Raw genomic sequence first — 27712 nt, 5'->3', positions numbered from 1 at the left:
ATGTGAGTTTTTACTGCAAAAATGTCACATCCTTAACAATGGAATTGCTCAATATTATTATCATTTTTTTACCATCATAGGATTTAGTGATATTAAATTAAGTGTGTGCTCCCTCTTTTCCCCCGCGAGGCGGTGCCGCTCCACCGGCAATCCCAGCATACACCGCGCCTCATTAGCATAAAGCATTCCGGTATCTATCTACAAGAGCCGAGCGAACACATTCAGCTCCGGAGAAGCACAAACAGCTCCAAATTCAACATTATAGCAACGCAAAACAGCAAACATGAGCGACAGCGAGAAACTGGACAAGCAGCGGCTGAAGAACTTCAAGAATAAAGGGCGCGATCTGGAGGTAAAGCGCGCTGTGACGTCGAGCAGATTTACACACTCACTCACACACACACACACTTATGGGTTAATCGTACAATCCTCATATCGCATATCATCATATCTCCGTGATGTGTTCAGTTCGAAGCATTCACTTATTAAATTGATAGTTTACATGGAGGAAACTTGCGCTGTGGAGGTGTTAGCCGCGATGCTAGTTGGCCGAGTTAGCCCGCGAGCTAACGAACACACGTCGCAGCTCCTCATTAAAGTGTGTTTTCATCCCTGTATGTTGGAATAAACGCAGGGAAACGGTTGAATGGGTGGTAGTGTGTGGATTTGGCTTCAGTTTGTGTGCTGATTGGGTGTGAGAGCTCGCTTTACTCTTAGTGTGAGCGTTAGCATGAGCTGGCCTGCTCTTCAATAACATCCTCCAGACGCGTTTCTGCATCGTGTTTGCGACAAACTCGTGCGTTCGTGGTATTATTTCCTCATGTTATTAATAGTCTGTGTTTTCGATGCTCAGAATGAGCATTATTTTGTGATGTTAGAGTGTTAGCTGAGAGCTAGAGGATATGTCTGCATCACATTTACTCAAACCCTCGCCCTACTCTCACCGCAGCTCTCCCTCGGCTAAATAGGTGACCCTGCATGCTGGACCATAATATAACGTTAAATATGATTTATGTTGCATGTGTGTATTTGTGCGACTCAACAACAACACATTGTATGAGTCAAGATTATATATATTTAATTTATGCCAATAATCTCTCAAATATTGAGTAAATATCATGTTCTAGTTAAATACAGGTCTTACTGCTAATATTATAGCTTAATTTTTGATTTGTAGTATACTTTATTTATTTTAAATATGTTTTTATCGTCTTGTTTAATATTTTGGACACAGATTGCATATTTGTTTTCATATTTTCATAGTAGTCTATATTTGAGGATCAAATATTGGCCTATCCCAGGGCTGGGCAATATGACAAAATATGTAATCTCGATAATTTTCCACATTGATCAATAATGATATATATTTCGATATAAGTTGTTTAATGCTTCTAGATTAAAAAAAAAAGTACCCCAACAATGACTGAAGCCTCAAAAGTTAGAAAATTATTAAATGTCTTAACATATTTTTGGCTGATACATTTTCTGTGGCTGAAAATTAGCTGCATTTCTAATGTCAACACACTTTTTCATTTCCATTAGTTGGACATGTCTGCTGTGTGATTAACTCTTAGATCATTATAGAGTAAAAACGTCAAGATCTTATCATTGTTATTGACATAAATTTTATCACGATTCGATATAATATAGTTTATTGGCTGAGCCCTAGCCTATCCTAACAAATTTTATGCTTTCAGGTACTATATACAAAGTTCAACGCTAAGATTTTTTCTACTGGGCTGATCGGGCCAGTGGTTGAGATTTTTACTTGCCCTGCCGAAGTTTTCACTGGCCCCACCAAAAAATAAATAGTTAATAGCTATGTCTTGGCCACGTAAATAAATAATGTGGCAAAATAATATCTGTAAATCTAGAATTTAAGCATTTTGAAAATGTTACTAAATGTATGAGCAAAATTCAAGATTTTAAGCAAATGAAAGAGCAGTGTGGAAAATGTGCTGGTATTTTAGTATAACTCTAAATTATTTTTATAAAAATGGATTGCCAAACTGACGACAACTTGTTTTTTTTCCCCAGATTCCTTATATTTTACCCATGTAATTGCTTCCAAAACTTTAGAAACAGGCGCTTTCTTTTAGCCTCACATTTTGATGTTGCTGCCATGTCGCCATCTTTTCACTGCACTTATTACCAGGTACCGAAAAAAAAATAACGTGCTCATCGTTTTTAGCCGATAAGGACCAGTAACAATCCTGTCTACTGTCCCGAGCGTCTTTCAAGCTGGCTCCGGGCCACCGGACGGTCTTTATTGTTGAGCCCTGATAAACATTTTAAATTCTGAAAACTTGCTTTTATGACGGCTTTTTGTTATTCAGGGTCAAATTGTCTTTAAAGTAAAGTAGTACGGTCATTGCTTTGATTCCGACGCATATTTAAAAAAATAAATATAATTGTGACTCTGATTAACACTTTTGTGTGCTGCTGGGAATGTTTTCATCCACTCTGGTGATTTTATTTATTTATTATTTTTTTAAGTCTTAATTTGGTCTAAACTTTCTCTGTTTCAGCAAATGGAATGAGTTTCTTATTTTGAGAAAATGCTTTGAAAAAAAAAACAAAAAAAAACCTCAACGATACACTGGGCAAATTGACTACCTATTTGATTTGTTGGGGATGAAAACATTCACTGATTCAAACTGCTGTAAAAATGCATCAGATTAATATTTCACTTTTTATTTTTGCATAAATCTGTTAATTAACCTCAGTCCTGATCAAAATACTAAATTGCTTAGACAATTACAGGATGAGGAAGTGCTGTCATGCAGGTGTTAACCCTTGTGCACTGTTCAAATTGACTACCCTTTTGTTATGTTAGGAATGAAAACGTCCACTAAATTAAACTGCTGTAAAAATGCATCAGATATATATATATATATATATATATATATATATATATATATATATATATATATATATATATAAATTTTTTATTTTTATTTTTTTGCATAAATTGCTAATCGGCTAATACATTTAGAAAATTAGATAATTTTTACTCTTTAATGGCCAAATTCATAAGTTATATCACTGATTTGGTATAAACACACACACACAATGAGGTATTTTCAACATAAAAAGGTAATTGTGTACTTTTTATTTTATATTTTATCACAGTCTTGTGACATGTAAATCAACATTACCTTTGATGCATTGTTTTTGATCACCTAAATCTACTATTGGTGGATGTTTTTGCCCCATGGACTTCCATTATAATCACATTTTTTGATTATTAAACCATGACGGCATATAATCGTGCATTCTTGATTGTTGGTGGTTTTCCCTGTTGGGAAGAGGAACTATTTGTACTTTTTATTGTTGATCATCTGTTGGAGGCAATAAAGCTTTAGTTTCTAAATTTTAATAAAGTATAACGGCAAAATAAAGTGTGTGTCTGAATGTGAGGGTGACGTTTACGCATTTACCTTGATTTGTCTGATAAAAATCTAAATATGCATCTCCGCTCTTAGAACTACATGGAGTAAACAAATCAAAGACTGAGGCAGAAACAGCGCCAACAGTAAATGAGGGAGGAAAAATAAAAATTTAACAATGCATCAAGGCCAATGTAGTTACTAATCATTCACATGTCCAAGACTGTGGTGAACGAAAAAAAGTCCAGTTCACTACTACCAATGTTGACAATGCGTCATTTTGTGTTGTTTTTTTCACCAAATCACTGACATCATTTGTGAATTTGGCAATTAAAGAGTTAAAATCCTGTAATTTGTAAAACTTTTAGTAGTTTTGATCAGGACTGAGGCTGATTTACTAGATTTTTGCAAAAAAAATGTGAACAATATTTATGATGCATTTTAACAGCAGTTTAATTCGGTGGACATTTTCATCCTGATCATTTTCATCTCTACCGTGCAAAATTTAACACCTGTGACCTGCATGACAGTATTACCCAAATCCCCTCCATTATAGTGCAGCTTATGAGTTGAGTCTGAATGACAAGAGAATATGTTCAGAAGAATTCCTCAAACATCTTTCACTTTGACAGATTAAATATGATGATGATGATTGCAATGCTCATATCTGTGTAAGTGCAATCCACATACAGTAGACATGCTTATTTAAAAAAAGAGTTCGCACAAAAATGAAGATTTACTCACGAGTGGATCTAAACTTGGAATTCTTCTGTTGTACACAACTAAATGTTCTGATAAATGTTGGAAATCGCATTTATTGTTATCCATAGTATATCCAGAGCTGAAGATGAAGCAAATGAAGGTGTTTCTAGAGAGAAACGTCTTTTAATGTGTGAGATGTATGCCTCAGGGCTTTGTTTTGGGAGCGATATTATTTGCTTTAATTGTGCTCGTCTTTTATTTTTGAGTCTGAAAATCATACTCCTTGTCATTTATGCTGGTGGCACTTAAGTTCACAAAAAAAAGATTTCCTCTTGATCTACTCACTTTGAGGATTCTCTGTTAAACAGGACTAAATATTCTGACGAAATGTTGGAAAAAGAAGCCATTTAAATCTGTATTATGATTGTTTGTTTTAGATTTTATTAATCCCAAAGGGAAATTCACGTCACCGCAGAGCTCACCGTACTTTACAATAAATTGCATAAGTAAAAAGTACGACCAGACAGAATCTGCTGACTTTTTTGCTGTTTTCTGAGAATTTTGTAACAAGTGTGCAGATTTATGCTGAGTGATTTTTGAAGTATAATGACTAAAAACTTAATATATTAGATAAACACTAACTTTTTATGTAATGTTTACAATGCAAATCCATCTAGAGACACTTATTTGGTAAACAAAGCAAGCCTTCCATATAATATTTTTATTAAAAGACAGAAAATGTTACTTTACACACTGTATTGTAAATAAATCTGAAGAGCATTTTCATATTAGTCAATAATATTACTGAAAATAAAAACTGAATAAATGTAAATAAACTCCACGATGGGCTAATAATCAGTGGATTTCTGCAAGCACAGATTCCATGTGGGCCTAGTAATAATAAAATTATATTGATGCTGCATTAGCAATGAGCAGACACCTAGTCCATATCGACTGTCTCAATGCTATTATATGTTTTCTTTATTTAATATGACATTGATTATACAATCTTATTAATCTTGTGCAATAATAATAGGAACTAAAAATACTCCAGTGAATGACCAGCATTCTTCAGAATATTTTCAATTGTTTTTTGGGTGAACTGTCTCTTTAAGAGTGTGAGTGTGTGTGTGTCATGCTGTGATTATCATTAATGATTGTTCTGGTTTCTCCTGTACAGACCATGAGAAGACAGCGGACAGAAGTGGTGGTGGAACTCAGAAAGGTAAGACTGGTTCATGCTTGTAAAATCAGCTGTTTGTGAAAGCACCAAAGATGAAGAACAAAATCTGACCAAAAAGGAAAGGCTTTTCCTTTTGGGGCTTATGTTGCCAGAACCTAATATTGCATTTTTATTTTCTGTAGAACAAGCGAGACGAGCACCTGCTGAAGCGGAGGAACGTCCCACATGAGGATATCTGTGACGATTCTGACGCAGTTGGAGATTTCAGAAGCGTAAGCAAGTGTTGCGTTACTCGATTAATTGAGGTTTCTAAAGCACTTAAGTGAATTGGGTTTATACTAATTATTGCTTATTGTTTGTAATTATAGCAAAACACTTCTCTTGAGGCGATCGTGCAGGTGAGTCTTGTGTTTTTATTTATGGCATAGAATGCATAAAAATACAATAAAAAAGGAGAATGGTGATTCTCATGAAAACATGTCTGGCTTTTATTTCCCATATAAATCAAAAAAATAGTTTTTATTTTGTTGCCTAATGAAAATTATGGCAATTTAGACCATTAATATTAAATTAATCTTCATTATATTTCTCGAGAGAACCTTCTGTTATGTGTGAGGTGCCTCAGGGCTCCATTTTGGGACCGGACTTATTTGCTTTAAATCTACTTGTCTTTTATTTTTAAATCCAAAATCATGTTCCCTGTCATATTAATGCAGATGGCACTTAATTATGCTTGCCAGTGAATCCTGGCACAAGTTCTTATGAGTTTGCTAGCTTGTATTAATGCAATAGATATTCCTTTAGTTACACGAACATAAACCTGAGGTTTTAGATGGTTTGATTTGCAATTTGGGATTTATCCAAGCATGCATATGGAGCTTGAGTGTAATTTTTGGAGAGAGAATAGCCTTGTGTGGCCTGGCTCAAGTTTACAATACAAGTCTTGTTTGTTGCTTTAGGTCTGCAGAGCTCTGTTTTTATTATCTGATGAATTAGTGTTCATAATATCACGTGAAATGCAAAAGTGGCTTGCTTTTTTTTAATTATTTTTTTTTTCTCTTCATAATGTCTTTAAAGCTGTGCAATTGATTACTTCAGTTCAGATTGTCCAATAATTATCTTCAGTTTAATTTAATGACTTTAACCTGATGTCTTCTTTTGAAACAGTTTTGGCTAAATTGGGGTTTTATGCTTGGTCTCAATGAGTTATTTTTTTCAGTAATGTAAAAATGTTTATAAGGTCTGCACGATAGTGGGAGATTTAACATTGCAATATTTTTTGTTCTTCGAATTTTAGATATTGTGATATAAATACAGTTTCACTAGATGAGTTAAATTTGACCAATTCCTTCCAAATAGTTTATTTTAGATTGATTGGAATAATTTTGCAGGGGAGTGCATCAAATATAACAAACAATCTACAAGCATAGAGAAATACAGCAAAAGAAGAATATGCAATTTAAATAAACAGAATTGTATTGTTTTCCAGAGCAGTCGAACTGTATTTAGGTATAAAGTACTTGAATAATCAAGTGTAAAATAATACTGCATATTCTTCCTTTTATAAACGATATAATAAAATTAGTTGTTGTTAATTTGTCAAAGTTACAAATGGTTCAATTTCTTATGCCTGAATGCTTTTAAAACCCTCACACAGTCACAGACCTCAAAAAACATTTATGAAATGATCAATTATGATCCAGACGTGTACTCACGATGAGCCTTCTGCGAATGATCAACATGCTGAAATGATATCGTGCAGCCTTAATAGTTAAACTTCCTATCTTAACTAATCTGGTCACAATTAAATCAAAACAATCTGCTTATTTAAACGTTGAATTTCCTGCTCAAAGCTTTCCAGCACTACTAAAAAAGACATGACCCATTTATTTCCACAGGACACAATTGTGGACAAGTCGTCTTTAATTTTATAGCGCTTTTACAGTGTAGATTGTGCCAAAGCAGCTTAGCATAGATGAAGAAACGAGAATTAAAAAGCCATACCAATGTTTTAGATTCTGGAAGAAGCCACATTTTAATGTTCAAGATTAGTATATGTTGCTGTACTATTAATAAACTGTTTAACCTTAAGGTTTTTGATGATAGGAAAAAACTAATCCTGGGTCACATAAAAACACCCCCCCCCCTGCAATTAAATATGGGGTACATTGTTCTTAAGTCACTTATGCACAATTCATTCTATTAAATCTGACTTTTAGCTCAACTACTAAATAGCTGCTTGTTATAGTTAGTAAGGTATAGGGGTGTCAAATGAATTATTTCTTTGGTGCACCACGATGCAGGTGGGGACAATTCGATATCGGTTCAGTAATAGATCATAACTGGTTATTACGTACTGACCTCATTTATCTCCTATGCGCGATGTCACAGAACGCTTTCATTTTTAAAAGCCAAGCACAGCCCTTTCTGTTGAACAAGTGAAGATGGATCATAGGGATGTAAGACGGCGGGAAAAAACCAAGCGGGATAATATTCACATTAGTTTATTTGATATAAATGCTCATGCTGTCTTCTGTGCATGTGTTGGAGTTGGAGAAAGTGTTTTCTTTGAGCAGATCTATTTAAAGGTGCAGTTCATATCTTACTGCTTGTATTAAAGGACGAAATTGTATTATTAATAATATATAAATATTAATATATTTATAGATTTTAATAAAAAGAAATTGTGTTGTAAAGAAAAAAATCTATTTATGTATGGAAAGCATTGTCAATGCACCGTGATGCACCAAGATATCAAATTGAACCGAATCGATGGCATGATAATCGTAACCGAACCGCGAGACCAGTGTAGGTTCACACCCCTAGTAAGGTAGTAGGTATTGGGTAGGATTAGGAATGTAGAATACGATCGTACTTTATAGGTGCTAATAAACAGTTCATATCTTGATAGTAGTCAGCTAATAAGCCAGTAGTAAATGGTGTGAATTGATACTTAAATTAAATGGCAATACTTTTAGTTGTATGATGAAAAACAAAGAATTTTAGCTCTATTATATTAAGCTGTAGTGTTTAATGAAGTTTTTGAGTTTTTGTTTTCTGTAGACTTGCACTGTTTGTTTATCACTCCTTTGAGCTCTTAGCTGAAAACAGACTGTTGAAGAATACATCTGATTCAGGTCATTATCGAAACTTGCATTACATAACAAAATGATTGACCATTGTGAATGTTTGCAGAATGCGACCAGTGATAACCAGGGCATTCAGCTCAGCGCGGTGCAGGCCGCCAGGTGAGAAACTGCTCCTATTCATCTCTCTAGTGTTTTGTAAGAGCTACCTTTCATTTGGCTTAGTTTGTTTGCTGGAGATTGTGCAATGGGCCGTTTAGTGGGACATGTAGCCTTTATTGCACTAAACATTTACATTTGTAAGCGACTAACAATTGCAATACACACAAGAAAGGCTGATTATACAGCTATACTGTAAGTGCTCTGTGTTGTCACGATACTGGAATTTGGTACCAATCGATGCTGATTTTTTAAAAAGGTCCATTTCCCAAGAACATTTGAGCACGTTAGAAAACACAGCCGATTTGCTATTGGGTTAACGTGCTCAACAGAAATGACTGTAATTGTCCGTGAATGTAATCGGGATACCAAACTCACTGCTGTTTACAGAGTGTAAACACCATAACGGACACTGGAGCAGTTTAAAGCCACGATTCATCAGCAGATCATTCATATGACAGCTTATAAAAGAACCAGCGGATTGATGGGACTTTGAAACACTCCAGTGTCCCTGTATCTGTGGTTACACTTGGTAAACAGCGGTGAGTTCGGTAAACTGATGACATTCACGGCCAATCACAGTCATTTCTATTGAGCACATGAACACCGTGGTAAATCAACAGTGTTCAAGAACACGCTCAACAGCGCTCAAATGTTAGTGGGAGATGTTTTTAAAACTGCAGTATCGATTAGTAGCGAATTCCAGAACTGTGCCACCCTAGTGCTCCGAGATTAAAGTGCTAGAGTTAGAAGGGAAGTTTTTTTTATTTATTTTTTAAATGGGTTTTTACAGGTGGTTTGTCAAGGCCACTCGCATGTGTGAGGCACACTTCATAAATGCACAGATATAGAGATTTTTTTTAGGTGTATTGGGAAATTTGTAACAGTGTCTGGTGCAAGTGTCAGAGATGAGTGTTTTCTGCAGGTGGTTTGTCAAGGCCACTTACCTGTAAGAGGCGGACTGTGATTTGCATAATTTTTTGAGGTTGTTGTGTAAAGGAGATAAAAGGGAGTCCTGGCTTTGTTCACAGGGGTTCAGGTGATAACGAAAGAGATTTTTTTGCATGTGTAAATCTTGTCTGTTGCCACTTGCAGGAAGCTACTGTCGAGTGACCGCAACCCTCCCATAGATGACCTGATCAAGTCTGGCATTCTGCCCATCCTGGTCCACTGCCTGGACAGAGATGACAAGTAAGACCTGTGTCATGTGATCATATGAGACTCTGTTTGGTTTGCATCTGTATTGATCTGGTGTTTCTGTTCTGCAGCCCGTCTCTGCAGTTTGAGGCAGCCTGGGCTCTGACCAACATCGCGTCCGGGACGTCTGAGCAGACGCAGGCCGTGGTACAATCTAGTAAGTTCATCTCAGCCACTGTTTGTTCAAGACTTTCGTTTGTTAGGACTTTTACATGTGAAATTTTTAACTCTGAGTCATCTAAACTCTGTATAAACTGAGTCCTGGGTTATCTGTGGTGGAATGTTCTCATCACATTCCTGACACTGCTCATACTATACCAGGGGTGAACAGTTCAAATAGTTGAATAGTTATAATCAATTTTTACAGTTAATAGTTTGACTTTTTTAATTGTTAGAATATTTTTTTATAAATATAGAAAAGTGGTATTTATAAATGTGGTAAATTTGATCTGTTTTTTTTTTGCCATGACAGCCAAAGAAGCGAGAGGGGTCTGGCTGCAGACTCGGTGCAGTGCAATCTGAGCTGCATCCAATGCTTTTTAATACGCTCACCTAACCCCACCTATCACAGTGACGTCACTCGCTCCATTGAGTGCATTGAGTCTGACATTGCATCGCTGAGTGATGCAATCTCAGCTTGCATCATCAAGGCTGCATTCAGATACTACTAAAGGAACTGAAATGGCAATAAACTCAGTTCTCTCTCTCTCTCTCTCTCTCTCTCACACAGTTAATAGTTTAAAGGCTGATTTATACTTCTGCGTCAAACACCGGCGTATGCTACGGCGCTGACGCATAGCCCATCGCCGTGGCCGTCGCCAACACTGACGTGCACCTCTCAAAAATTCTAACTACACGTCGCAACAACTCGTAGCGCAAGCTCTGTGATTGGTCGGCTTGCTAGCGCCGACGAGTCTGGGCGGGACCGAGAGCCGCGCGAATGGCGCGAGCGATTGTTTACAAGTGTGGAGTCCCGTGAAGGAGCTCCGGATGGAAAGTTTTGTTCTGTGTTTACCTCATGGTTAAAGTTGTTGCACGTCCGCCGGTTCCTGCCTCAAAATGAGCGAGTTTGAGTCACTTGTACATCCAGGAAGTGTTCAGAATAGCAAAACAGAAGCGAAGAAACTCGACACAGAGGAACATTTACACCTCACTGCCCACTAGCGTTTCGGAAGTGTTAATGCAGACCAACGGAGACAGCGCGCAGAAGTATAAATGCACAGCCACGCGCGTTGCCTGCGCCGTGAGTTGCGCCGGTCACTTGACGCAGAAGTATAAACCAGGCTTAAGTCAACAATTTAAGCAGATCAAAACCTTTAAGTTGTCCTAAAACTATTGAATGACACCTATTCTCGTCTAAGGATAGTTATTCATTAACAGACATTTCACACCATACATTCCTAAACCCTGGGTGTTACAGGTGTGAAAAGTATCTTTACCTGAGGTTAAAAACAGCGTTTCGAACGATGATTGTTTGTAAAAAGATTTGCACGTTAGGTAATGAAAGTGTTTTATTATCGCAGATGCGGTTCCCCTGTTCCTGCGGCTGCTGCATTCTCCACATCAGAACGTCTGTGAGCAGGCGGTTTGGGCGTTAGGAAACATCATCGGTAAGTGAACACTTGAATCCTAAAATCTCCATTCAATAACGTAATTTTAAAATTAAAGGAGATTTTGTGTTGTGGGTCTTAAATCATTTCAAACGGGTCTTAATTTTCCTCTGTCCATGCAAAGCTACCCAATCTGGTCAACAATCGCTTGAAATACATATTTTAACGCAAGAGTTATTTTGATTAACTTTACCAGTATAGTTTAGTTATCTTCCTTAAGTGCATGTATACAATTAGAGTTTATGAGAGAGAAATCTAAGAAATAACTAAATTAGAGTTTAGTTTTTTTTTTTTTTTTTTTTTGCGATGGAGCAAGTTAAGATCTTTTGCACTCGGCCAACCTGGTCATTAGTAAAATATTCTTCGCATTTAGTCCTAAATATAGTCTTAAAGTGAATTTAAGTCTTTAACTTTATGAAACCTGCATAAACCCTGCTGGATCAGAGGCTGGTGGGTTGAGGCATAATGTGTCCTCACTACATGCGATTTTATAGGGTATCTTTTTCATATTAAACTAAATTTTGTCCTAACCCGCTGCAACAGCGACGTGTAAAATTTCTATTTTCGCAAAACAACAGCATAAACTGCCATGATACTGATCAGCTCAGGTACTGATTATATGTCTTATTCAGTGTTAAATGCCCCAATCTGAGTTTAAATACATTTAACGTAACGTTTATTGCCAAACTACTGAAAACAGCAGCTTCTAGTTCACCTCAGATCTTGAAGATTAAATAACTAGCAGACTGTTTGAAAATGAAAGTCAGAACTGAGTGCAAACCAACAAGATTAGTTAATCAGCCCCTGTACTATTCTAATGTTAAATACTTGTTCGATTATAAACCTTACCATTTGGTTGGCAGTGCAGTGACTGGTGTTTAAATCTTCTGTCATGTTTAGTTAGGACTGACAAATTGCCTGTTGCTGGAAGCTTGTCATGTACAGTTATAACACTGATGTTGATGAATGAGAGTACTGTGCTGTTCTGCAGGTGATGGTCCTCAGTGCAGAGATTACGTCATCAGTCTGGGTGTGGTCAAACCACTCCTATCCTTCATCAGCCCCTCCATACCCATCACCTTCCTCCGTAACGTCACCTGGGTCATGGTCAACCTGTGCCGCCACAAGGACCCTCCCCCGCCCATGGAGACCATCCAGGAGGTACAAATATGATGCTTATTTTTAAGAGGTGGAAATGGCAGCATTTTAAATGAAATCAAAGCCTCCAAGTTTGTTTTAATTAGAGGGCTCATAATGGTGCTGGAAATCCTTATGTCCTTTCATTTCATTTTTTGCATTTAATGTTTGTTTTTAAATGCCACAGGAATGGAAGTAGGGTTGAAAGCGCTTACATTTGTTGTGCATTTGTCAGTAAAGCTGGCTCTGTAGTCAGCTGTGAATCTCCGGCGCCTGTGTTTACTGCACACAGCCATGGTTGTCTGCCAAACTACACAAAATATCACATGCAACATCATCATGCGATCGTCAAATCGGAAATAATTCTGCGATTAGATCGATATTTGCAGAACTTCTCAATGAACTACGGCCCTTTAAAGTAAACATTGCTCAAGTTAAAGCTGAAAGCACATGCAAATACCACACATAATGGCGTTTTTGCTCAATTCAAACTCTCCACTAAAACTATAAAGTTAAGTCTTTTGGGGAGAATTTTCCACTGATCACATCATTGTAATTCCCTCACATGATGTGCAAGACATTAGCAGCTTTTGCTAAATCGCAGATGCAATTTTTATGTTGATATATCGTTCAGCCCTAAATTGAAGCACTTATAGTTTGGGCAGCTTGTCTAACAAATGTGGCGGGCTGAGCTTTTATAATATTAACAAGTTGATTTAACTTGGGCATAATTTAGTGTTGTCAAGTATCAACTTAAGTACCAATCGCAAAAACGTTTATTTCCTGCTAACATTTGAGCTCATACTTAAACTGCACTGATTGGTTATTGTGCTCGCATGCTTAGTAGAAATGACTGTGATTGGCTGTGAAGGTTATTGGTTTACCACTGTTCACTGAGTGCAAACACTGATGCAGAGTCAGAAAGTGTTTTAAAGATGTTAATGCAGTGGTGGGCAAACTTTTTAGACCCGAGAGCCACATCAAGTATTGCAAACCAAGTGAAGGGCCACAGAAACATGTCACAATAACACAAAAGATTTTTTTTATATTATTAAGTAAAAATAATCATCGTAAAACAATGAAATAATCTCTTATATAATAATAATAATAAAGATAATAATGTAATTTTTTTTTTTTTACAGTGGAGAATAAAAAAGAAATTGTCTGATAGAAAAAATCTCACATTAACACATTAAAAATAATTCTTAAAGTTTACTATTCAGTCAAATTTACTATCTAATTTGCACTGCTTTTACAATATACAGATTAATTATCATAAAACTTGATAAAACCACAAATCTTTGATAAAATACCTTTTTTGAAGTGGTTGTATGCATGGAAAATATATTCTCACTAAAATTAACACTTTTAACCAGCAATTATTAGATAACTTGAGTCCAAATTCACATCATTTGAGCTTGTGTTAATATGCTCACATCAATCATTATAAAACTATGAGACAAAACGGAGGAAGAGTCTTCGTCTTCATTATTACAAGTCATGATATTATGAGTGTGTTAATGTGAACAATAAGCCTGGTCCCCTCTCTTCGCAAGGGTGTCAGTCTGGAGTCTGCTACAGCAAAAACGCGAAGCGCAGCAGGCGGTTAAAACTCGAGGCGTGCAGGATGCAGCAGCGCGCTAAACAAAACCCTCGCGGCTGTTAGTAAACCATTCAAAAGAGGCTCCTGAAGCATAAAGCGCGTCCGGTCATTAACGGTCGAGTGCATTTTTAAATCCGAGAGTGTTCTAATTCTACTGGCTACCGCGTGCAATACTGCCATCACATGGCGTTCACTTGTAATTGCATCATTAATTTACTAATTCTGAACCAAACCTTCTCAGAAGAAGCATTTTAAAAACTCCCTCGCGGGCGTATGAAAGTGTTCAGCGGGCCGTAGTTTGCCCACCTCTGTTAATGTGTAGATAAGTCGCATAGACTGAGGCATTGGGCGTGGCTTACTTAACCACGCCCCTCCAGCTGTCAGTTATAACAACCTGAATTGGTGAGGAGGAGGAGTCTGTTAGGTTGTAAACTTTCCTCAAACTGTTTTCTGAATTAAATCATCCAATCAACTTGCAGTAGAAAAAAAACAAGCCACGCCCACCGTTTTCTCATTTGATATTTCATTTCTTTATAAGCTGCATCAAAATATGAACCAAAAAACAATCACTGCTTCCGGTTCATGCAGACTTTAATGCCAAAACTGAAACAAAAGAGCATTTTAGAGTATTTCCATCGCCTTAATCCCCCACCATGCACTCGTTCTCTCATTTACGTCATGTCTGCTCTGTGTTCTGATGATGTCTCTCTGTGTCCGTGCAGATTCTCCCAGCGCTGTGTGTGCTGATTCACCACACTGATGTCAATGTAAGTTGGAGTTTGCTGTGATGGCGAATGCTCTTCTCTGGAGGCGGATGGTGAATGCTAACTCTTTGCTCTGTGCAGATCCTTGTGGACACAGTCTGGGCGCTCTCCTATCTCACCGACGCTGGCAATGAGCAGATCCAGATGGTCATCGATTCTGGGATTGTGCCATACCTCGTACCATTACTGAGCCACCAGGAGGTCAAAGTTCAGGTATGGATGAGCCTTTAGTTTGCGCAGGGCATGCTCCAAAGGCCTTACAGCTAAAGATATCATTCAAAAAAAATCCTTGAGTGCAAGCTACTTCAATGATAAAGACGATGAGAAGCCTTATTATTTGGGATTGCTTTATTTTTTTTATTCAATCAATCTCACTCTGACAGCCTATCTGAATCCATTGAAATATAAAAGGGCTCATGCAGTTTAAAGCTGCAGATGACATTGTGGAAGAAGCCGTGCATGCTGTATAAAAAAGTACCTCAGGTATCCAGTGCTAGTTTTTGCTTACTCCTTTGAAAATGCTTGAGTAAATAGTTAGTTTTCATTCCACTACTGCGAGTACATGATCGCTAAATTAATTCTAGATGGCTAGCAGCAGCACACTGAGGACATCTGCTGGTCATCTGAAGGATTCATGCCGAATGCAAAAACTTAATAACAAAAAAGAAACAATCAATGTTTATTTTTGTGTCTTGGGCTATTATTATTATTATTTTTTTCTTGCACTGTTGATGCAAGTTTATCATTACCTTTCTATTCATAGTTATAATTGTTGTGAACTGGCTTTAAAATTAAAGGTCCCGTTCTCTTTAAAAAAAAAAAAACTTCTCTGCCATTTTAAAATAAATTATAATGCTACAAGAATATGCGTTACCAGTCTCTTCACAGTCTTTGTTTTGTGGCTTTAGACGGCAGCGCTGCGAGCGGTGGGGAATATTGTGACGGGAACAGATGAGCAGACTCAGGTGGTGCTCAACTGTGATGCTTTGGGTCACTTCCCAGCCCTGCTCACACACCCTAAAGAGAAGATCAACAAGGTAACAAGTGAATCTCACTACAACACACACACAAAGGTCACATCTCACTCCCAAATCTGTAACGCCCCATTCACACGGGGCGTCAGCATCAACGCTTCCCATTCACTTTAAATGGGTGACGTCAGGCATTGCCGAACTGCATTGTGGATCCGACAGCGCCACTTCAGAGGCGTTGCTTACTGCAGAAGTTGGGACTAGCTCAACTTTTCAAGCACCGACGGAAGCGTCAGCCAATCAGATCACTGTATGCAAATACCCCAGCTCAGACAGTGGCCTATTGCTGACTGCTGACGCTGCTGTGACGATCGCGTTAACCCCAACTTCAGACACGCCTTCAGGCAAGGGTTGACGCTGAAGCCCCGTGTGAATGGGCCGTATAACATTTGGCAAACTAAGAACAATGAACCCTTTTTCACGAGATGATGACGTGTTAGAGGATGTCTTAAATCCTTAAGTTGTTAGTATTTTGATTTAAAACAACAATGCATGAACATTTTATAAAGCTAGACTTTGCATTATGTGACATTACACCAGAAGCGTACATTATCTGTCTCTGAAATAAAACAAATACAGTGAATAAATTATATTTAAACCCAAAGAAATTCTAAAATGGACTGTTGGTTGGTTTCTGTCAGAGGACTGTCATTCATTTGGTTCAGATAGTTTTTCTTTATTAAAACACTTCACTAATTTACAAACTCATTCATTGTCCTGGTCCTCAGCCCAATTGAACATGCATTTGAAAATTTGTTAACTCTTTTTAACTTTTTTTTTTAAACTCCTGTTAACTTTCTCTTTTTTGAAAGTCTTGAAAATACTATCTAAAAGTTTTTCGTTTGTAATTTGTGGGACTTTTCCCGTTCACTGTGCTCAATGTTTAACCAAAAACTAAATGTTCTGCTGAGATGCACGAAAAGGTCCATTTAAAGCCATAATAGAAGTTTCTTAACCCTTTAACCATCCCACTAAGAAATTGCTAGTAAACACACTCAATGTATTGTTTTTCAACACATCCCATAATTTCTAAAATATCAGCCTCTACCTAATAATTAATATTACGGTTTGTGGTAAAAGCACAGGAATTAATGTAAGTGTAAGATATATATTTCAATAAATTTATACAGAATAAAACATATATATTTATACAATATATGAAACCAAAAAATATATTATTAAATGCTAATACATTGTGCCGGTCCCTCCAGGATTTTACAGGGGCTTTTTTAAACAACATTTATGTATATTTTGTAAGTAATGTTGTTGTTTTTTTCAAAGCTTAGTTTGCTTTAATTCTTGTGTTTTGCTGTGAAAATGCATGATCATAAATATCTTATAAACCACCCTACAAGCTAAATCCTGTAAGTATTGAATAAACCTAAATTTACATTAAAGTGTTGTAAACGAAACCCTGTGTAAGTTGCTCTATTGCGTGCAGTGTCACGCTTTTACCAGCTCTGACACTGTGTTGTAACAACACACGATACGATGCGTGCAAAAATGTATATTTTCCATATTACGGATTTTTTTTTTTTTAAAACAGCAGCGTGCAAAATTTATGTTAATATGCTGTTGTTAGTGCGACGTTGCAGAATTTAATAATATATATATATATTATTTAATTCTGCAACGTCGCACTAAAACAACAGCATAAACTTCAATGACTTAGATCACCTCAGCTACTGATTATGGGCATTTATTGCCATGCTGATAGTTAACTTCATGTCTTGAAAATTAAAATGACTTGCAGACGATTTGCAATGGGTCACGGTTCGGGCTTTGATTTTCAAACCAATAACATCAGTCACTCAGCAGCCTATTAATAATGTTAAATATTTATTAAGTAGACCTTAATAAATGACCAAAAGCCTTCAGCATTTCATTGGGAGTGCAGTGGCTGGTGTTTAAATGTTTCTGTCGTGTTGCGCTGCTTTTGCTGAGGTCAGAATATTTGCTTGTTGCTGCAGTCTTGTTGTTAGGACATGTGAGGCTGATGTGTAATGAATCTGGATGTTGTGCTCTTGCAGGAGGCTGTGTGGTTCCTGTCCAACATCACAGCAGGAAACCAGCAGCAGGTTCAGGCCGTCATTGATGCCAATCTGGTGCCCATGATCATTCTGCTGCTGGATAAGGTGAGTGATGACCCGAGCTCTCTTTAACAAGTTTACCACCCACACTTCAGCTTTAGTAGTACTAAACTAATAATATTAATAATAATTTCTTATATTTAAATATATAGCGCTTTTCTGGACACTCTAAGCGCTTTACATTTTGGGTGAACGATCCTTTTGTATACGTGTAAAGTTCGCTCATCATTTAGTGACCCTTGATTACAAAGTAGAAAAATCAAATATCACTGAGGTCGATGGTTGCAGGTTTCCAGCTTAAGCCTATTTTTTTTTAGCGTTCACAATATTGACAATACACACAGACGTGACTCAGACTAATGCAACAAGTAAAATCCTACATGACTTCATGCTTTAACAGGCAGTCAAGCAGGTCGCACACCAGAAGCGCCGCGACACGGTGCGCACATGACAGTTTAAACTATCACACACCAAACGCGCACATTGACATGATATTTAACATGAAACTAATCAGATGGCGCTCTGTGGGCTGGATGAAATATGAACTGCTTCGTAAATCGTGACTGGGTGGCGCCGGTGTGTGTATAGAAATCGGTTTAGAATTCTAAAATCCATGGCGCTGCGTGGTGCTGTGCATCGCCGAGAAGTGCTTCTGGTGTGCTTCCTGCTTCATAGAGTGAACCAAAGCGCATTGGTGCCATTATAATGTATTAAATATATATTTTTTTTAAGAATCGTGATTTCTCGATTTGATTCAAAATTAAATCGTCTTAAAACGTAAATTCGAATGAATAAAAAAAAAAAAGGGAAAAATCGCCCAGCCCTACCTTTACTTGATTCAAACGTCCAAGGTTTTCCTCAGTTGAACACAAAGTAGAAAAATCAAATATCACTGAGGTCGATGGTTGCAGGTTTCCAGCTTAAGCCTATTTTTTAGCGTTTAACAGAAAAATATTTGGAATCAATCAGTTATTAGTGAGGAAATGTAATTTTTGGGAGAGCGGTCTGTTTAACGTGGGTAGAGAATGTAATTGTTACTCCTAAAATAAAAACTTTAATATTTTTAGGACCCAGAGAAGCAAAAGTTAAGACTTTGAGGTGTTTCTGCTTCACTAAACCAGAGGTTCTCAAAGTGGGGGTCGGGAACCCCCGAGGGGTCGCGGGACAATGAAGGGGGGTCGCCTGGTGATTTCCAAAAATCAATTAATTTTTATTAAACCTTAAGACTTACTGTATTTCATCAATAACTTACTGAAGAGAAAAAAATAGTCGTTTATAGTTACTATAAACTATATAGTTACTATAGTAGCTTATATTTAATAGTTCTATTGGATTGTGACTTCTTGGGTAATTACATTATACTAAAGACACAGCAATACTGTCAGATGCAGCAGATTGATTTTATAACACCAGGTTAAACTTTCTAGCCCATTTACAGCACTGACATACATTAAAAAAACAAAGAATAGACTTGGGTCTATTAGTGTGTGTGTGCATCATTGCATACAAGGTTTCTGTATTTATAACCACCACCTCAGAGAATATTGGGGGTCACGAGTCACTGGCATTGTCCTTTTGGGGGTCGCGGGCTGAAACGTTTGGGAACCCCTGCACTAAACTATGAGAATTTTAACTGAGCTGAATTTTTGGCACATTTTAATGTTACCGTGAACATGGCACTGCTGTTGTTGAGTCTCTCCATGTAATGTTGTTGTCTCTCGCAGGGAGATTTTGGCACTCAGAAGGAAGCAGCGTGGGCCATCAGCAACCTGACCATCAGTGGCAGAAAGGATCAGGTGTGTGTTCAGGTGCACAAGCATGCGTCAGGGTTCTTGCACCTTTCCCAATGTTGAATATAAGCACTTTCTGGGTGCATTTTCAAACTCTTCCTACATGTCAACTTGCATATTTATAATTCATCCATACTTCATCACATTATTTTAGTTACTATTGTTTTATTTCAATTCTACTATGTTAGAATTAGTGCTTGGCAAAAATTAATTGAATCCAAAATAAGTTTTTCTTCACATAATATGTGTGGGTGGCACGGTGGGTCAGTGGTTAGTACTGTCGCCTCAAAGCAAGGTCGCTGGTTCAAGTCCTGGCTGAGCCGGTGTGCATTTCTGTGTGGAGTTTGCATGTTCTCCCCGTGTTGGCGTAGGTTTCCTCCGGGTGCTCCGGTTTCCCCCATAAACACATGTGGTATAGGGGAATTGAATGATCTAAATTGGCTGTAGGGTATGGGTGTTTCCCAGTACTGGGTTGCAGCTCGAAGGGCATTCGCTGTGTAAAACATTTGTCAGAATAGTTGGCGGTTCATTCTGCTGTGGTGACCCTTGATGAACAAAGGAACTCAAGTCAAAGGAAAATGAATGGATGAATAATATGTGTGTGCATATTTTATTACATTTCCAAGCACTTTATCCAAAATCAAAGCACTTTTCAAACTTGTTCCGTTCCAATTTGGGCATTTTCAAGGATTTCCAACAAGCTGAAGTGTTAAACACGGTGTGATCTTATCCTGTAGGTGGCGTACCTGATCCAGCAGCAGGTGATTCCTCCGTTCTGTAACCTGCTGACTGTGAAGGATGCTCAGGTAGTGCAGGTGGTTCTGGACGGCCTCAGTAACATTCTCAAGATGGCCGACGATGAAGCGGAGACTGTGGCCAACCTCATCGAGGAGTGTGGAGGTGAGCAGACGCTCGTGTTTGTGTGTGGAGTAGCAATCAGTGTTCGAGTATCTACTTGTACGCTAAATCCTAGTGTGTATGTTTCGGGAGATGATAGCACGTGTTGTTTGAGTACTTTTAACCATTTATTTAATTTCTCACTTTAAAGTCACTCCAACCCCTACAAATCTGGACCAAAATCTGTGTGACAACAATTAAATATTTAAATAGAGTAAATGAAAACCTATTCAACTTTAGGCTTGGGGCAAACATGCCATCAATAATGTTCATTAGAAAACCCTAAGACATTTGTTCATTTTCTGAACGCAAATGAAGATGTGTTAGACGAAATCCTGGAGCTCTGATATCCTCCATAGACAGCAATGGTCTAGAACAGTGGTTCTCAAACTGTGGTACGTGTACCACTAGTGGTACGCAGGCTTCCTTCTAGTGGTACGCAGAGGAATGAAATATGTAATGTACATGCTATACACATTTCAAAATTTATCAAAAATGATGTATATAATATGCCATATATGACATATAGCCTATATTTCTGAGGTAATCTGCCACGTTTTTTAACTGTGCAGAGTTGTAGCTGCTTTACTAGGCCTACTATGCTACTGTATTTCAATACTGCTCATTTTGGTGGTACTTGGAGAGACAATTTTTTTCTGAGGTGGTACTTGATGAAAAACATTTGAGAACCACTGCTCTAGAACAGGGGTCGGCAACCCAAAATGTTGAAAGAGCCATATTGGACCAAAAAAACAAACAAAAAAAAAAACGTCTGGAGCCTTATAAAAGCCTTATAATGAAGGAAACACATGCTGTATGGATCTATATTAACTATATTAGTCTACTATAAAAATGACTAAATTGGCTACAAATACATAATGAGCCTTCATGATTAAATAGCCACTGAAATCAGGTGGTTGGTGTTTATTCCGTTGTCATTTAAACACTTCAGCACAGCCTCTGGTCTTTCAGTGGTATTAATTTGATCATTTCTTCTTGCAGCCAATCAGAGTTCACATACCTGCATAAAAGCACATTGAATATCGGTCACATCACAGGCAATTGAGTATGCTGGCACTGAATTAATGTCCTTGGTTTGCTGATCGGTGATGTTACCTGCCTTTTTAATAGCCCTTTCCTTCACTGTCTTAGCGGAGAGAGCGGTATATCTTTAATTTTTTTGTGTTATCTTGGTTTTATTTTTGAAATCTGCAAATAGGTGTTCTAATATGTTGATGAATGACTCCTTTATGTAGTCACCATCTGTGAACGGTTTTCCATGCTTTATTATCTCCCGGTTTGTTTACAACAGCCACCTGCCTGGCATCCCGCCATGCTGATAGAAACACGTGTCGCAGGCTGACAATCTTCGTTGACAGAAATGTTGAAATTAAATATTAATTCTACACACTTTTACAGCATATAAAAACGTTAACAATGTTTTCCCTCTTAGAGAAATCATATTAAAACAAAACAAATATATTAGCCTCCCCCATCTATTTCCATTTTCAAACATTTTCGAAAAAGCTCCAGGGAGCCACAAGGGCAGCGCTAAAGAGCCGCGGGTTGCTGACCCCTGGTCTAGAATATGAACCAAATTCCAGGATTGAACCAAGGAGCTCCTGATGTTTTGTGTTGACTTGATGATTAAAGTTGTTGTACGTCCGCCGGTTCCCGAGGTTTAGCTACTTGTACATTTTAAGGTAACTTTCAGAAAAAACAAAACACCCATGAAGAAGCTTGACAGAGGAACATAACCTACTGCCTATTGCGTTTCGGAAGTATTATTGCAGATCAACATCGAGCGCAGAAGAATAAATGTATGAATTTGCGCAAGGCAGGTGCCGTGGGTCACATCGATCACTCCACGCAGAAGTATAAATCAGCCCTATGGAGGATGAGGGAGCTCTCTGGATTGATCTAAAATATATTAAATTGTCTCGGGGGATTGGAACAACATGGAGAGCATTTAAAAACGCAATTGAAATTTTTGTGTGAACTAACGCTTTAATTTTGAAGGTCTCAAGCCTTTGCTTTGTTTTTGAAGACTAACCATTGCTCGCTTTTCAGGTTTGGAGAAAATCGAGCAACTGCAGAACCATGAGAACGAGGACATCTACAAACTGGCTTACGAAATAATCGATCAGTTCTTCTCATCTGACGATGTAAGTTTTTTTTCTTGCCATTTGTATGCTGCAGCACACGCAAGTTCTCAGGACTGGGCATATGTCCATTTTATTTTTTGCTACCTCTTCAGTAGGGTTTGATGTAAATTGACTGATTTTTCATGTGCATTTTGTCAGTCAAGCTGGCTCCAGTAAACATCCAGCCGTTCACTGACAAGCAGCACGATGTCACATCCACAATTGAGGTTGATTTATTTAGACAATAATAAAACCCAGATTATTGTTCTGCCATTTAATGGCTGTTTCTGGCTTATCAGTGCACTATGCCTTTATGGGAATTTATAGTTTCTGCACAATAGCGCCCTCTGGCTTTTAGAGATTTTACTTTTGATCGCACAACTGATTTTCTGACAAGATGTGCATGTCTATAGCTATGTTTCCATTCAAAGATTCAAAGTAGATTTGTGCGCAAAACAGATTTATTTGCAAATATTTTATGCAATATTGTAGTGTTTGCATTCATAACTCATAATCATAACTTTCTGATTAAACTGATGCCAAATATCAAAAGATTATCAAGGAGTAGCTTTCGGCAATAGGAGAAGCCACTGTGGGCCTTTTTTCTTTTTTTTTCTATGAGTAGCACAATGAACACACAGTGTCTTTCGGAGGTACTCTTTGGGAGCACAGATGCTCAAGACATGGCATAATAATAATGCATTTAATAATACTGAACCACTTTGATGATGAGCTTTGGCTGAGGGATTTTAAAATCACCAAAACAACATTTCAGATGTTTTGCAATGTGCTCGAAATGCTGGTTTGTCCATTTAATGCTCTCCCATTGTGCACCAGTTCTGTCAGAATAACAGTTTTCTCTGTTGTATTGTATAAACTGCCTATGTTCGCCTGTTAAAACAATCACATCACTTTTAATAATGTTCATGCCAAAGTTTGTTTGACAAATGTGTTTCCACTGTTTATCTGCACTTAATTTCTTCATTATAGATTCGTTTCTCCTACTCGGTTGTGCGCATTAGATTTACTATGTGCATTCTCTACATTTATCTGCATCTTGGTGTTCTTATTATTTGCTTATTCCAAAATATGCATAAAATAGGTGGATATAAACAGTTTAGTCATTCATTTTGAGTAGTCGCCCAGTACTACTCTTCAGTGATTTAGATCCTTTAGGGCAGCGGTCACCAAACTTGTTCCTGGAGGGCCGGTGTCCTGCAGATTTTAGCTCCAACCCTAATCAAACACACCTGAACAAGCTAATCAAGGTCTTACTAGGTATACTTGAAACATCCAGGCAGGTGTGTTGAGGCAAGTTGGAGCTAAACCCTGCAGGGACACCGGCCCTCCAGGACCAGGATTGGTGACCCCTGCTTTAGGGAGATTAGTCATTGAAGGCAACTTTTAACAAGGTCTTATGATTCAATCATTCAATATTTTGTTTCAGATTGATGAGGACTCCAACCTGGTCCCTGAAGCCATCCAAGGGGGAACGTACAGCTTCAATTCATCCACCAACGTGCCAGCAGAAGGGTTCCAGTTCTAGACGCGAAGGGAAATCCGGAGTTTTGTTTGTGATGCAGCACTCTGTTCAACATTAAAAATAATTAGAGAGAGAGAGAGAGAGCGCGAGAGAGTGTGAGAGAAATTAGATCCGTTGTGCTTGGCTGATGGGATCCAGCTGCATCTAATCCAAGAAGAAATTGAGTGGAGTTCCTTTGGCCTTCTGAAGGGAGCGTCCCGGCGGCGTTTGAGACGGCTTTGAGTGGATGCGAGCGAATGCGAGTGAGTGGCTGACTACTACTACTTTTCAAAAACAAACTAAAAACACGACCATCTCAAAAGAAATAAATAAATACGAATCAAACACGCTCGGAGAAGAAAACTTCACGAAATACTACCCAGCGTGTCTTTTCAACACAAACCAATGGGAATAATGAAGACAACATTTAGGAATCTGAGGTAAGAACGCTAAAGGAGATCCTCACCAACAAAGAGACACGAACACACTCCTGCGGTCGCCTGTGTGTGTGTGTGTGTGTGTGTGTAAGTCTGTGTGAATGATGCTGTGCTGGAAAACAGACCCAGCCGACCAGAGCCCTCTCCCGCTGTCCAACGGCACGAGTGGACGTGATGGGTGTGTGTGTATGCGCGCTTGACTGACTGACGTGACTGGCTGTTGAAATGCAGGACTGAATGTAACGAACGCAGCGAGTCGACACGGGGGGGGAAATCAACCGGAAGATGACGACTAATCTGGGGAAATTCAGCAGCAAATTGAGGATTAGCCCGAAAGAGGAGGCTAAACGAATTTGGAAACAAATGTAAACACACTTCAGTTGAAAGACTGGACATCAGTGATCTCAAGAAGACAATGTCATGACTTTAATTTCGTTTTAACCTTATTTAGTGTTGATGACACTGGACTGAGCGTCGAGGAGGCGTGCCGCTGGGTTCTGTGCTTGGTCCCGGTGTTGTTGTTGTCGTTGTTGTTCGCTCAATCACTTTTTATTTTCGTCTTCCCTCATTTCGGCTTTTATTTCTCAGTGCTGGTGTAAATACATTTAATACACATTGTGCACTGTATCTTTGCACACACTTGGGCTATTGTACATTTGGAGACCCTTAAAGCTTTGCTTTCATGACGATTCATCCCCCCGGCCCCCATTTCTGTTATTGGGAAACTCCCAACTCTGCGGCGGTGATCATGTGGGGAGGTGTTTTATGTATGAGAGGTTTCGGACATATCCTTTGCATGTGCTAAACTGCAGTATAGTTCATTTCTTTTAGTGGGTTTTAGTTTTGTAAGCTTTTCTCCTTTTCTTTTAAAGCAAAAAAAAAAACCTACTGTAATGTTTCTGTGACCCTTTTTTTGGCCCCAAACAGACGAGCAATTCAACACCGTTTGGCACATTGCAGAATTTAAAATGTGTTGGAAAGACGGACGCTACTCAAACTACTTGTAGTGCAAATACTGAGTCCGTCTTGACCTGTAGATATTCATGTTGGGTGTTGAGCAACATGCATCACATGTACGTATGTGTGTGTGTGTGTGGCAGACTGTGCCGTGCCTTCATCCTCAAGCACGTACAGATACTGGTCTGAAAGCGCTGTAGGTTTACCATCCTTTTGTTTCTTAATTTTAGTTGACTGTAGAGCTGTCTTTGTTTCGCATAACCTCTTGATGGCTATATTATGTTTTATTCTCATCCCGCCCTCCCCAACAGCATTCCTTGTTTGCAAATATGTAGTTTCAGAAGAAGAAAAAAATAGATGGTATACCTATCCTGTTGGACATAGACTACAGGCTCTGTACCTATTCAAATAAATATTCAAATGTGTCACATTGGGGCTTCTGCTGTGTGTGTGTGTGTGTGTGTGTGTGTTGATGGCAATTAAGCACATGGTTAAGCATGTAGCAAAATTAGCTCAATTTATGAATATTAATGATTAAAAATAAGAAGTTATAATTAATTATGAATATTCAGAATCAACTTATAGTTAATTTAACTAAATAAATAAAACAATGACTGCATCCGCTCGTCTGAGCAGACTCTTTCATGGATTATTTATTGAGAAAGGGAATTTTACTTTTGGTTTAGGAGTTTTATTAAACTTAATAAGCTGGTAGCAAAATCTTTTACTGTTACAGTGACCATTTCTGTGAGGCACACAAAGACAAGCCAATAAGGTTATAAGGTGGGTTAATGACTAGTCTAACATGATGAACAAATGTACAATAAACAAAAACACAGAGGAAAATAAAGAATTTAGATGACAGATTGGCAAATTTCAAGTCTATTGCCTTCACCACTCGGCCACAATTACAGAGATTGCTTTTCTATTGTGCTCTTGCCTGGCGCATTGGTCATGCTGCCCAATTACATGTCAAGCAAGCGATAGCTCAACGGCAAACACAGCCTGCCCTTAGAGGAAGCTGGATATTATGGACAGCAACACAGGGATCAATGGCAATGCCAACTTGAAAAACCTGCCGTGACCCGGATTCGAACCGGCCACAACGCAGAGTACTAACCACTATACGATCACGGCGAGCTACGAGGCCCCCAGGTGAGTAAGCCAGCACTTCTGCCGTTTTATTTTTGTTGCTTTTCCCTACCAGCACATCTGTTTCCCAAGAAACACTGCAGTTGCAAACAAACAAGGAAGGTTGTAAAGTAAATCTTGCACACGAGTATATGGATATTTCCCAGTAGCTTACTGGGTTGCAGCTGAAAGGGCATCTTTTCTATGAAACATATGCTAGATAAGTTGGCAGTTCATTCCGCTGTGGCAACCCCTGATGAATAAAGGGACTGAACTGAAGGAACGTGAATGATTTATTAATTAATATAAATAATTCTTGTTACTCTTGTTAACAAAGAAGCACCTTGTAAAACCTGCCGTGCCCCGGATTCGAACCGGGGTTGCTGCGGCCACAACGCAGAGTACTAACCACTATACGATCACGGCGAGCTACAGGACAGCTGCTGATCCCCCACGGCCTGTCATATGTCTTTAAAAATAGAAACCCCCCTGGACGGTTAGCTAGCACTTGTGCCAGCTAACCCCCCTGGACGGTTAGCTAGCACTTGTGCCGTTTTATTTTTGTTGCTTTTCTCTACCAGCACATCCGTTTTCCCAAGAAACACTGGAGTAGCAAACAAACAAGGAAGGTCACAACGGAAATCTTGCACGCAGATGGATTGCACGTAGATTTGAACCTGCGCGGGGAGACCCCAATGGATTTCAAGTCCATCGCCTTAACCACTCGGCCAAAACTACAACGATCATCCTTTTGGTTGTGCTCTTGCGTTGCGCATTGGTCGTACTGCCCAATGACATGTGCTAGCAAGAGCAAGCGATAGCTCAGCAGCAAAATATGACTCGCATATGACTCTTTTTTTATATTCACAAAAAGAGTTATATG

The 27712-nt window shown here is 38.4% G+C and overlaps 1 protein-coding gene across 6 annotated transcripts; it reads left to right on the top strand.

The window, feature by feature from the left end:
• Positions 1 to 174: 174 nt before the first annotated feature.
• Positions 175 to 26128, top strand: kpna4 (karyopherin alpha 4 (importin alpha 3)). Of its 6 annotated transcripts, none has more exons than XR_015508367.1 (17): positions 175 to 352; positions 5272 to 5316; positions 5457 to 5546; positions 5643 to 5672; positions 8470 to 8522; positions 9615 to 9710; positions 9788 to 9873; positions 11240 to 11326; positions 12318 to 12487; positions 14789 to 14833; positions 14912 to 15043; positions 15739 to 15867; positions 17892 to 17996; positions 19676 to 19747; positions 20479 to 20641; positions 22709 to 23959; positions 24118 to 26128. XR_015508367.1 is itself a non-coding variant. In XM_087282460.1 (17 exons), exons 9-17 carry the CDS (start codon positions 12431 to 12433, stop codon positions 24326 to 24328), a joined length of 897 nt encoding a protein of 298 aa, XP_087138586.1. In that variant the 5' UTR covers positions 175 to 352; positions 5272 to 5316; positions 5457 to 5546; positions 5643 to 5672; positions 8470 to 8522; positions 9615 to 9710; positions 9788 to 10452; positions 11000 to 11326; positions 12318 to 12430; the 3' UTR covers positions 24329 to 26128.
• The last annotated feature ends 1584 nt before the right edge of the window (positions 26129 to 27712 follow it).

The sequence above is a fragment of the Danio rerio genome, chromosome 15, assembly GCF_052040795.2.
Source record: "Danio rerio strain M-AB ecotype USA chromosome 15, GRCz13ab, whole genome shotgun sequence".
In the NCBI taxonomy this organism is placed as follows: domain Eukaryota; kingdom Metazoa; phylum Chordata; class Actinopteri; order Cypriniformes; family Danionidae; genus Danio; species Danio rerio.
The sequence above is the reverse complement of the archived record's forward strand: the minus strand, read 5'-3'. Positions and strand labels throughout refer to the sequence as shown.